Raw genomic sequence first — 12,325 nt, forward strand, 5'->3', positions numbered from 1 at the left:
TAGATCCCATAATAAAAATTACCTGGGTCAACTACACGACTGTGTTAAAAACACTTTAACACGGATTGAACTAGCACTGAAACCTCATTTAGGCATACAAAGACATAGAAGGAATCAACAAAACTTCTGTCTAATATTCCTAGATTCTGTGGTAAATTCTGTTTTCAGTCTGTTTTACTATCTAGAACTTTTTAACTTTTCACATTAAGCCTCACACAAGAGTTTTAGGACTTCATATAGCATAGATTATTTCAATGGTATTGGTAGTGTGGTAATCTCTGGGCCTCTTAGCTATTCTGTATTTTCCAGCTGCATAAAATTGACATAAAATTGGCTGCACAACCACCACAAAAATACAATGAAGATTTAAAAATAGTACACTTGTTACAATTGCAATAAACATTGAAGGCATTAATTAAAGTACATGGTGGTCAGATATAAGAAACAGCATTAACAAAAAAGCTTTAAGATCCCTCACCCCCACAAAAAGGCAAAAGATTAACCATGTTTCTATCCTACCTGTACAATAAAGGAATGTAACCCTTGGCACTGACCATCAGGAGTGTAGAGTTGAGCATACACAACTGCATGAGTGGCATGTTTCCCCATATTACCAACCCAGAACTTTGCAGCTTCAAAGTCAGGAGAATTGATGATAAATTCCTGTATCCACAAAAAAAGAGGAGCAAAACGATAAAAATTATAAAAGCTATTGAGTTCTCCTTTGTGACGAAGATAATGTTTTGAAAACACCCATTAACTACCAAGTTTTCATTCTGTACTCTGCCCCAGTAGCTGAGATCTCTTCTGCAGTGTTCAATTTAGGAGAGAATACATGTGGCTAAGAAAAATTTAGAGCAGTAGTGCATGACTTGATCGTAAGGCCTAAATTTCAGCCTTTAAATTGCCCATTTAAGCAGTTATAACAGTAAAGCAAAGTGATGGACTCGGAAGCATTTCCTGGCTCTTAAGTTGAGCTGAGTCCACACTGTTGAAACCTGCACAGGGACCATCTTCTTCTTGTGCAGTTTTCTACGGAGAGGAAGCTTGCTTAACAGTGTGAAAGGCAGTATATTTCCCAGTTTGGAAACTAGGGGACCATGAAGAACATCTATTCTGTAGAATGTATGTATCCTGAAATGTAGTCACAGCTTCAACATTCCAATTTTTAGATTCCAAGTACTGTGTTTTCTGAATGTAAAAAAAAACAATCTAACCTCAGATAAACAGCATTGAACACTATCACTGTGCATTAACAACTAACCTGAGTGTTATGATCAAATGTGGCAGTGGTCCGTATGCCTTTGGTATTAGTTCCATGGCTGAGTTCAGTAAGAGCAAAACATCCAAAAATCTAAATAAAGAGATAAAAGGCACAATTCAAGACTAGTTAATTAGGGCAATTAAAACCACAAGATTTGCAAATGATTACAAATTCAGCTGTTAAATAGTAACTTGTATTGCAAAGAAGCCAATCAGATATAATCCTAAGGCTGGGAGGATCTATGCTGCCTGCAATAAGGTGAAAGATTTTTTTCCTTTGCTGCTGGCTTATTTAGACAGGCATAGATGGACAATTTTCAGCTCTGGGCTGAGTGAACTGTTGTGCAGTGAAAATAGGTGAGTTCGCCTGCATTACAAACAGTTCTCATTCCCGAAGTCAACGGAAAAATAGAATGAAGCTTTTTACTTTTAAAGTTGCAAGTAGTCTAAATTATTTAGCAGGAGTTAAATTTGTATCATATCAATATATGCATACACTTGATTCTCTTTACTCTTTGGGCTTAAAGCTACACTGAAATGTGCATATGGCACTCCTTTATCCAAGACTGGTTTGGCCCATAGTATATACTCCTAGGTTATAAACTTTGGAAAACAACGAAAAATAAAAAATGCAGAAGTATATTGCTGTTTGTGGGCTGAGAGATAATTGCAGAAGATTAAATAAGCAAGGAAGGTAAATGGCTGACAAAAAAAAAAAAGGATAAAAAAAGGTCATTACAGAAGAAGCATGAAGCTCAGTTTGAGTGCACTCAAGTATGTACCTTGCGTAGGCCTGAGGATCAAGCCAGACAATGAGTGCTGACCAGGAAAAACTGTTTAGGATTGGCTCTTTCTGTATCAGCATGCACTTACTGTGCAGGGTACTTAGTTCTAGTTCTCCTTTGGACTCTGTGTGGTGTTTCCATGGCATCAAGACACTATCATTTTCCAGTTTATAGCATTGCTATTGAATATTTATAGTATCTCACCAAAGATATGTGCTGCGCAGTGTATGAAGCAGATGTGGAAGTGTCTAAGTACAAAACTTGCTATAATATTATTAAAAGACTGGGGGGCGGGGGGAAGGGAGAGCAAAACTGACATAGCATCATCTATATTGTCTTTTGGGAGAAGTCTCCAAACTTTGTCTGCATGTTAGCTTGGATAGTCTAAAATAGATTCAGGAAATGGCATAACAATTGGTAGTGGAGATAGTCAGGGCTGAGTGCTTGAATGTGCTTCTTAGTCTTCCTTTACTTTGCTATTTGTTAGTGACTAGGTACCTATGCAGATCAGAAATACTACAAAGATGTATTGAGTGCCATGGTTCTGAAAATGCTCAGTTCTAAAAAGCTATCAAAGGAAGTTTACCTCCATGTTATAAATTTTCTTCACAAAGCCTGCAAACCTTTTTGAAGCACTCAATATTGCACCAGCAAATACCTGTAAAAAAAGAGAATAATGAATGAAATCAGCGACCTCGTGATGGAAAACACAAATGTATATGCATAAGAATTTGTAGTAGTGACGTCCATTAAAGAGACCAGGTAAAGTAGGCTGCACAGCAAACTACTACTTGGACTATACCTTGAGGAGATAAGTCAGGGCTTGATCTTTTCCTAGCCTCTTTACAGAGGACTGAATGCCCTCTGAAGAACAAACACAGAAGAGTGAGAGTAAAGACTAAATGGCCCATTGTTGCAATAGCAAATCTTCACTGTTTGAATCTGATCAAGCCTTCATTGTAAACTCTTAAAAAATGCTTAGTGAGCTCACTTTCCAATTGTGCATGTGAATATCTTCTTGAATAAAGTAAAACTTTAAGAATATTCTAGTTTGTTGGAAACTGAAGGTATTTTCTTCAAGATCAGACAAGAACATTGTTTTTCGAGCTACATTCAGTTTTCTAGACTGATGTTCATATAGCAAAACTCTAAATCTCAGACCTCTCCTGCCCTGCAATGAGTATTTAATTAATAATTCAGCTAATATTATTTGATCCGTTACGTTAAATATTCTTTCTGAGAGACTAATCTAGGGGGGAAACAGATGAAAAGAACCCCATCCACTGATGTCAGTGACCATCTTTAGACAAATTTCTTTTACTTCTGTGTTCTGCCCTGAATCAACACACCAGGGGCGGAGGCAAGAAAGTTTCTGATAACTGTATATGGAGTTGTAGTAAAGACATAGCCACTACACAGCGCCCATAAAACCTAGTGCTTTTGGCAGCTACTGCCATTGAGGAGAGAGAAAGGACAAAAGAAGGCGGAACTGAAGATGTCAAAACAGTAGCTGTACCCATGCTGTTCCACTCACCAGACAGGAATCCAACTGAGAGGTAGCTGACAAAGATCTGCCAAACTTACCCCACAGATCTCTGAGTCTTCTAAGCAGCTAAACTGAATTTCATTATTGAAAACAATGGGTTAGGAAAATACCTTGTTTTAATAAAGTAGGCAGAAAAACAACAGAACAAACAACAGCATTACAAGATGCTTCAAAAATATTTTTACAGCTGTACTTACACCGCAGTGTAAGAAAAACTGGACACATGGAGACCAATCATACATTCCTATACAGATAACCATATTCAATATCTTCAATGGGTTCTCTATGATCTCTTGCTGAGTGAGAAAATCATACTCAAAGAGCCTTTTACAACGCAGGAATGTCAGCTCCTGATACTTCTCACGGCTCAATTCTTCTCCAGGATGATGTGCAAAGAAAGGATCACTTTCTAGAGCAGAGAAGATTCTGTTCTTGAGGAAGAAAAGAAAACGATTTGAGAATGTTAATACAAAAGAACTAACAGAACAAGTTAATGTTGATCTAGGATAATACCAGGCCTTAAACTACAATGGTTTGATGTAAGTTCATAAAGCAAAAAGCTCACAGAATTAAAAATTTGTTAAAATTGTTTATCATTATAGATGCAGTTCATGAAGCTCAACTTTACAAAAGCTTCTTTGTCATTAAATAATAAGTGTGGGACTGATTCACTCTGAATGTAAGAGAATGGTTTGGTAAAAGTTACTTGCTTTTTCATAGCTGTTTCATTATTTCACTGTGAAGCTGCTGGCAGGACTCTAAAGGGCACTTGTACTTAGATTGAGTACAAAAACCTCCAGATGTAGCATTTAGTTATAAATATGTCATAATGGTAAAGGCACTAACTAGGCTACCACAACTGTTCTGCTCGCAGATGAAAGCAGAAATGTACTCTCCTTAATGGAATCATCATATGCACCCATTTTATATGTGGATGTGCAACTTTTAAGGTTTTAATTCTGATCTATTTTTTTCTTAGATAGAATCATAAAATCACTGAATGATTTGGTTTAGAAGATCACCTAGTTCCAACCCCCCTTTCTGTGGACAGGTACACCTTTCACCAGAGCAGGCTGCACAGGACCCCATCCAATCAGGCCTTGATGGGTCAAGGGATGGGCCATCCACAGCTTCTCCAGGCAATTTGTTCCAATGCCTTACCACCCTCATAATAAATAATTTCTTCCTAGTATCTAATCTAAATCTGTTCTCAATTTCAAACCAATACCACTTGTCCTATTACTACATGTCTTCAGACCCTCTCCAGTTTTCTTGTAGGCCTCCTTTATGTACCGGAAGTTGCTATAATGTCTTCCTGGAGTCTTTGCTTCTCCAGGCTGCACAACTCCAACTCTCTCAGCCTCTCTTCAGTGGAGATTCTCATCATCTCCAGGCTCTGCTATAGACCTGCTCCAATAGGTCCATGTGCCTCTTATACTGGGGGTCCCAGAGCTGAACATAGTGCTCCAGGTAGGTTCTCACAAGAATGATAAGCTACAGCATATTTTTTACCTCAAAATTCTTTCTCTTGAAGATATCCATATATTTTTAGTTGTATTTTGTGTCACTTTGGAAAAAAAAATTGCAATGCCTTAGGTAAAATCTTTAAAAAAAACAATTAAGTCTTTCCTATTCTCTGAGGAGAATGTCACAGTGAAAATGAAGAAAACGAGAAGACTCCCCCTGTTCTTCTTTGAAAGTTATGGTCATTCCATCTTGCTGTGTTAACAATACAATTTGCCCATACAATTTTGAAACTCCCTCAGACACAGAGCAGTTGTTTTTTTGCACATTCTTTTAAGTGTATCAGTTAGATGCAGAACAAGGCCGCTGGTTCTCCTTCAAAGATTTTAATAGTTACTATGAACCTTCAAGATTAGCTTAAATCCACAAAAAGCTATATCACCATCAAAATGTTCATTCTGTCTCCTCCTACATCTTCCAAGTCATGCATTCCTACGCTATCTTTTGTGTTGCCATTAATTTTATTTTTTTTAGTAGGGATAGCTTTCATTCAGGCAGGCAAGCTAAACTATCCAACACATGCCACATAAACATTATTGCAAACACAGAAGACAGTAGGAGCTTACGTCAGGTCAAAGAATGACAAAAATAGCATGTTTGGTAGTAGCATGAACTCAGCTGAGCTTAAGTAAATCGTAAAACCAGGAGATATATGACCTAATGCCTATCATGAAGAAATCCGATAGAATACAGATTCTTCTCAGCTTGACATGGACAATGAAGTCCTGTAATGCAGCACCTGGTCATCTCCACCATATTGGTGATTAGCAATGAAATAAGCCTTATTAGATAGCAAAATAGTTTGCTTAAAATTCAGTTCTGCTCTGTAAAACAGATGTGCAAAAATAACTCCTTCATGTTCCACATCTAAAGACTATTATTAAATACTCTGTGTTTGAGAATCATATACTTGCTTCTACTGATAAGGTAACTCCAAAATTAAAAATGCTTACTGTTTTGCTAGCTTACCTTAAGCTGGATGATATCTTTACCATCTAGGAACACTGCCATCTCCTTCCAGTTGAAGGAAGCTTTCTTTCTATATTTGGAGAGAGGCCCCTTAGGGAAATCTGGTAGCAAAGTATCCCAAGGACTTTGGTTGCCAGTGGCTTCTTTCACATTCAGTGTGGGTGCCATTGTTAGTTAAACAATGGTGTTCTGCACCAAAGAAGAAAATCTACAATCACGAACCAAAGTACTGGAAATTAAGAAATCAGAAGAGTTGTTAATTAAACCCACAGACTTGTTCTAATGTGTGAGTATAGCAGTGCAGAGCCAACTAAAAGCTTGGCTGTCCATTTTTCTAATCCAATTGGCTTGGTATAAGCTAAGGAAAAAAATGCCTTTGATCAAATGTAAATGAATTACATAGCCTTTGTTTTTAAAATATGATCTAAACCTTTTAAAGTAAGCACAATATAAAGCAGGAACAACATCAGTTAATATTCTGTATTCAAAAGGGGGATATTAAAGATCCAGAGAAGATAATAGGATGTTTAAAATAACATAATGTAAATGATTAAGCCACCTCACTTCTAACTGAAATGCAAAATAAAATATAAAAGCACACAAACATGCACAACAAAACCGTGTTCAAACAAAGGAAATGCCAACATTATCCCCACTTTACTAGTTAACATTTTAACAATTATTGGTTATGTGTTAAGGTTTGCTTTTGTACAACTTAAGTGATGAGCAGCTGTTCACATATTAACACAAGTCAGAAGACTTCAGAGAAATGGTAGGAACTCTGCCCTTGTCTTCCACTGGCTGAATATATTAATAAATAACTGGCTAATAACCTTATGTACACCAACCACAAGAAACCAGCTCCTGTAAAATTCTGCATATTTGCATCTCCTTCACCTGAATGAAATGAAGTAAGCTGGTATGAAAGCAGACTTCCCAAATCCAGAATATATTAAATATATATAGTTCTTTGTTAAGGAATTGTCATAATCATAGAATCATAGAACCATAGAATAGCCTGGGTTGAAAAGGACCTCAATGATCTACCCTCACACATCTGCAAAGTTCTCAAAATAAAATCTTTTGACATTATGGGTTTTTTGGTGCTGTTTTCTTTTCTTTTTTTTTTTTTTTAACTTGGCTATATGATCTATTTTGGAATATAAGCTAAATTTCTCATGCTTTCAGGAAACATGATAGAATTTTCCCACCATCTAAAATCTGTACAAAGACTGTAAATCCTCCTAAGGAAGCTTCCAAATAGCTGAGTAATATCCTAGCACAACAAAATTGTGTTATTTGTGTTCAAGGAACATAATGGGATTGTTTTATTTGTGTACAAGGAACATTTAGATGTTGTGTTGATGTGTTGAGAGACATGGTTTAGTAGGGTTATATTGGTGGTAGGTGGATGGTTGGACTGGATGATCTTGTAGGTCTTTCGCAACCTTGCTGATTCTATGTATCTATGAAAATCATACTTTTGCACTTCTGTTTTGCTAAAATGTTTCTTAAGCAATGAAGGACTGAACACAGCATATTAATTTTTTTAATCAGAAAAAAATATTTTTTCCTCTTAATTTCTTATTTTCTTCATTGATTTTTTATATAGAATAGACTCTGAGATGGACAATGATTTTTTTCTTTTTAAGAGATTTTCTTCAAAAGACTGTATAATGATTTCTAGATATGACAGATACCACTGTATATAAACTGGAAGCGTTTTCAGATCAGTGTAGAAATGTTACAGCTGAATTTTTCAAGTGCAATGAAAATATATACTGACTGATTTTAAATGAAGCTTTCAAATTTAATTTACAAACTTTGTTGAATAAATCCTATTTATTACGATGAGTAATTTATAGAATCTTTTTCTCATCATCATTATTTCCTCTGGAAAAAAAAATTAGTTTTCTGCAGCCAAAGTTCTTCCTTTATTTGGCAAAAGATAGTGTACTCTGTAGTAAAGTTCAGATCAAGACTTAAGTTCCAGATTTTCTTTAATTATTAATTTTCTGATTACAGAAATGGCAACAGTTTATTGAATGAAACTGCTCTGACCACTCAAGCATTCAAAAGCCAGTTAGGGCTGAACATTGTTACTGCAGGTATCAATCCATACTTTGACCTGTGAATTTCTGCAGAGATCTACAGATAAACTGTATTAGTGTATTAACATATATCATTGATGTTAATACTTCTCCAGAAGAGCTATTAAAGAAAGACTAAAGAAGGATGAGTGTTATCAGGCATGAAGATACATTTATACCCTGAAGGTACAGAATTAGCATTCAGTGTGTGAAGGAACCCACATAGAAAGAGGATCTTCATTGTCATGTGGCTTCCTGCACTCGGAACCAACACCATCCTGTCCTTTTTACAGTAGTTATTGTGCCATCTTGCCTATGAAAGTGCTCTGTTGCACTTTCCTCTGTAGGGGAAGAAGATCGAGGAAAGCAAGCTTTCTCCAGCTGTACAGTCTTCCACATTTCAGGGGCAGATCTCACCTTAGAGCATATTCTTGTAATTTTGTTGACTTATGCAGAAGTATAAACACCGAAGTGAATATCAGTTTGTAATAACCAGGTTCAAAGTGCAAAGGCTCGGTGCTCTCTGCTGCTACCTGCTCATATCACATTGGGCACTTTCTGTGCCTCGCTCAGATGGCAGAGGTCTGTGTCAGGCATCAAAGAGGCATCAGTGATTGAACAGGAGAATGGGAGATGGCCAGAACAGGGGGCCTGGCAAGGAGCAGCAATTCCCAAAGCCATTGGGAGGACATCTGGACCCAGGGCTGGCCGAGGGGCTCAGCCATGCCTATTGAAAAGTGTAGAAGTGTAGAAACAACTAATTTGGCACTCTACTTTTTCTGTCATTCCTTTTCTTCACCATCTTGATGCTCCTCTTTCCTCCATTTGGTTTCTTTCAACCTACTAAGAACACAATAAGGATGCAGCAGAGGAGGACTGCAGAACAGTAGTTCCATATGCAACTTCCAAATTGGTTCCAAGTGCCGTTCCAGCTCTGAGTTGTGTAGTGGAAATGCTAAGTCACAGCCTGAAACACTGATTAGGCATCTGGTGGGAAGGCAGAGCCAACCCAAGGAAGCTCAGGTGCATGCAGTGTGAATGCAATGTGAAGCTCAGGTGCATGAGTGACTGGAAGGGATGGAGCCAGGATCCACCCCTTCACAGACCTCATTTAAGGGTTGGCAGTAGGGGTAAGGGTATTTTGCTGGAGATCCCTGCCTATCATAGGTCTTACTGAGGTAAGCAGTTTTTCTTCCTTTGTTTCTGCACACACAGCTGCTGCATTTGGGCTTGTTCTTGTTTGCTGCAACCTAGGATTGTGCCACCTGGCTACTACTGCTGTACTTTCCATCACATTACAGTATTACACGCTGAAACAAACAAACAGGAACAAAAACAGACTCAAACAAAAGCAACCCAATAAAAACAAACAACAACAACAAAAAAAAACCCACCCCACTTCAGGCACTGGGAAAGAGCATTTCAGCCTGATGCCAAATAAACAGATGTTCACTTCCTACCAGTGAAAAAAGTGAACTAGAAATTAGTTAAATCAGGCAGAAGTTCAAGGCTTCTGGCTCAGAACAGAGAAAATCTAGCGTCAAAATACTGCAATTCTATTTAAAACTTTACTTACGTAGCAAATCAACAAGATGGTTGGACTAGATGGTCTTAGAGGTCTTTTCCAACCTAGCTAATTCTATGATTCTATGATGCTGAAATGCTAAAACCTGTGCTTTCATGAAAAGACTCCTGCACACAAAAAAGTTAAAATTTTTCTGTATCTTCCCACTTTGTGTTAATAGAAGTTAGTTCTAAGCAAGAAACTTTAAAATTAATTAGTAAATTGAAACTGGCAATTACCGTAAGAGAAAGACAGCCAAAGATGGCCCTGAAGAATGACCTCTGTGCTGTTTTCAACCCTACAGAGCTGAGTTCTGCTGACATTTTGAAATCAGCCTTATGGACGTGGCAGAAAATAACAATATGGATTATTTTGAACTCACTGAAAATTAGTACAGTTTCACACAAAAAATGCTGAGTTAAAAAGCTTTTTTTATATGGAAGGTGCTCCTGTTAGTAACTCAGGTTCATGACTGGACAACCCTCTTTGGGGTTTCAGTTGCAGAATCTCTATTTGAATTGCCAGTTTAGGGCAGATTGCTTGATTATGGTTGAAGAGTAAAAAAAAAAAAATGATTTTCCTTGAACAGGAGGGATCAGAAAGGCATTCCTACACTGAGGTACTGCAGTCAGTATAACTTGGATCTTATCATAGAATCATACAATAGTTTAGGTTGGAATCATAGAATAATACAATGGCCTGGGTTAAAAAGGACCTCAAAGAACATCAAGTTTCAGACCCCTGCTGAGTGCAGGGTCACCAACCACTAGACCAGGCTGCCCAGAGCCACATCCAACCTTGCCTTGAATACCTCCCAGGACGGGGCATCCACAACCTCCTTGGGAAACCTGTTAAGGGATCAAAACCTCATTGACTTGCCATGGGTGGAGTTACCAGCCACCAGCACAGGCTGCCCAGGGCATCCAGGGATGGGGCATCTACAACTTCTCAGGGCAGCCTGTGCCAGTTCCTCACCACCCTCTGAGTAAAGAATTCCCTCTGAGTGAAGAATCAAACAATCTAACCTTGCCCAGGTGGCCAAGAAAGCCAATGCCATTCTGGCTTGTACCAGAAATAGTGTTGCCAGCAGGAACAGGAAAATGATCATCCCTCCGTATTCAGCACTGGTGAGGCTGCCTTTTGAGTACTGTGTTCAGTTTTGCACCCCTTGCTGCAAGAAAGACATCAAGGCCCTGGATCATGTCTAGAGAAGGGCAATGAAGCTGTGAGGGGAGTGGAGCACAAGTCTTATGAAGAGCAGCTGAGGGAACTGGGTTCGTTTAGTCTGGAGAAGAGGAGGCTCAGGGAAGACCTTATTGCTCTCTAGAACTCCCTGGAAGGAGGTTGTGGCAAGGAGGGGGGTCAGCCTCTTCTCCCATGTAACTAGTGACAGGACTAGAGGGAATGGCCTCAAGTTGCACCAGGGGAGATTCAGGTTGGATGTTAGGAAACACTACTTCTCCAAGAGAGTGGTCAGCACTTGAACAGGCTGTGCAGGGAGGTGGTTCAGTCACTGCTCCTGGATGTGTTCAAGAAACGTTTATATGTTGCGCTAAGGGACATGGTTTAGTAGGGAAATATTGGTGGTGGTTGGACTGGATGATCTTGGATGTCTTTTCCAACCTTGGTGATTCTATAATTCTATCTCCCCTCTTCTAGTTTAAAGTCATTCCCCTTTGTCCTATCACCATCAGACTGTGCAAAAAGCTGGACCCACTCCTGCTTGTAAGTTCCCTTCAAGTACTGCAAGGCAGCAAAGAGCTCTCCCTGGAGCCTTCTCCAAGCTAAACAAGCCCAACACCCTCAGCCTTTCTTCATAGGAGAGGTGCTCCAGCCCTCTGATCATCTTTGTGCACCTCCTCTACCCCCATTCCAACAGCTCCATGTCTTTCTTGTGCTGAGGGCCCCAGGCATGGACACAGTACTCCAGATGGACCTTGTGAAGGTGGAGTAGAGGGGGATAATCTCCTCTCTGCCCTGCTGGACACTCCCTTTTAGATTCAGGCCAGGATACCACTGACCTTCGGGCTGCAAAAGCACACTGCTGGCTCATGTCCAGCCTTTCATCCACCAGAACCCCTAAGTCATTCTTGGCAGGGCTTCTCTCAATGATGACTTCTCCCGGTCTGTACTCTTATTTGGGGTTGCCCTGACCCAAGCGCAAGAAGTTGCACTTGGCCTTGTTGAATCTCATTAGGTGCACGTGGGACCACTTTTTTAACCCTGTCCAGGTCCCTCTGGATGGCATCCTTTCCTTCTACGGTGTCAACTGTACCATTCAGCTTGGTGTCATCAGCAAACTTGCTGGGGGTACATTCAATCCCATCATCTATGTCTTTGTAAAGATGTTAAAGAGCACTGGTCCCAAGATGGACCGCTGGGGGACACTGCTCGTCACTGGCCTCCACCTGGACATAAAGCCATTGACCACAACTCTCTGGCTGCAACCATTCAACCAAACTCTTTATCCACCTAAACAGTACCTCCCGCGTCTCTCCAATTAAGAGATAAGGATGTAGTGCCAAAGCCCTCGCACAAGTCCAGCCGACTGACAGCTAATTACAGGGGTGCACGGACGCGCCGT

At 39.4% G+C, this 12,325-nt stretch overlaps 1 protein-coding gene across 2 annotated transcripts in view; it reads right to left on the bottom strand.

Moving 5' to 3' along the window:
* The window catches only part of ACOX3 (acyl-CoA oxidase 3, pristanoyl), a 36,793-nt gene that overhangs the window by 24,385 nt on the left and 83 nt on the right, over positions 1 to 12,325 (bottom strand). The window contains exons 1-6 of one of the 2 annotated variants that reach the window (XM_021395423.1): positions 12,225 to 12,317; positions 6,088 to 6,276; positions 3,792 to 4,025; positions 2,635 to 2,706; positions 1,265 to 1,354; positions 520 to 663 (exon numbers count right to left, since the gene is read on the bottom strand). In XM_021395423.1, the coding sequence (XP_021251098.1) occupies positions 520 to 663; positions 1,265 to 1,354; positions 2,635 to 2,706; positions 3,792 to 4,025; positions 6,088 to 6,255 (708 nt within the window). In that variant the 5' untranslated portion in view covers positions 6,256 to 6,276; positions 12,225 to 12,317. Of the gene's footprint in view, positions 1 to 519; positions 664 to 1,264; positions 1,355 to 2,634; positions 2,707 to 3,791; positions 4,026 to 6,087; positions 6,277 to 12,224; positions 12,318 to 12,325 lie in introns of those variants that run through there. The other variant, XM_021395422.1, reaches the window with a different exon arrangement.

Source organism: Numida meleagris, chromosome 4 (genome assembly GCF_002078875.1).
Source record: "Numida meleagris isolate 19003 breed g44 Domestic line chromosome 4, NumMel1.0, whole genome shotgun sequence".
Lineage (NCBI taxonomy): Eukaryota > Metazoa > Chordata > Aves > Galliformes > Numididae > Numida > Numida meleagris.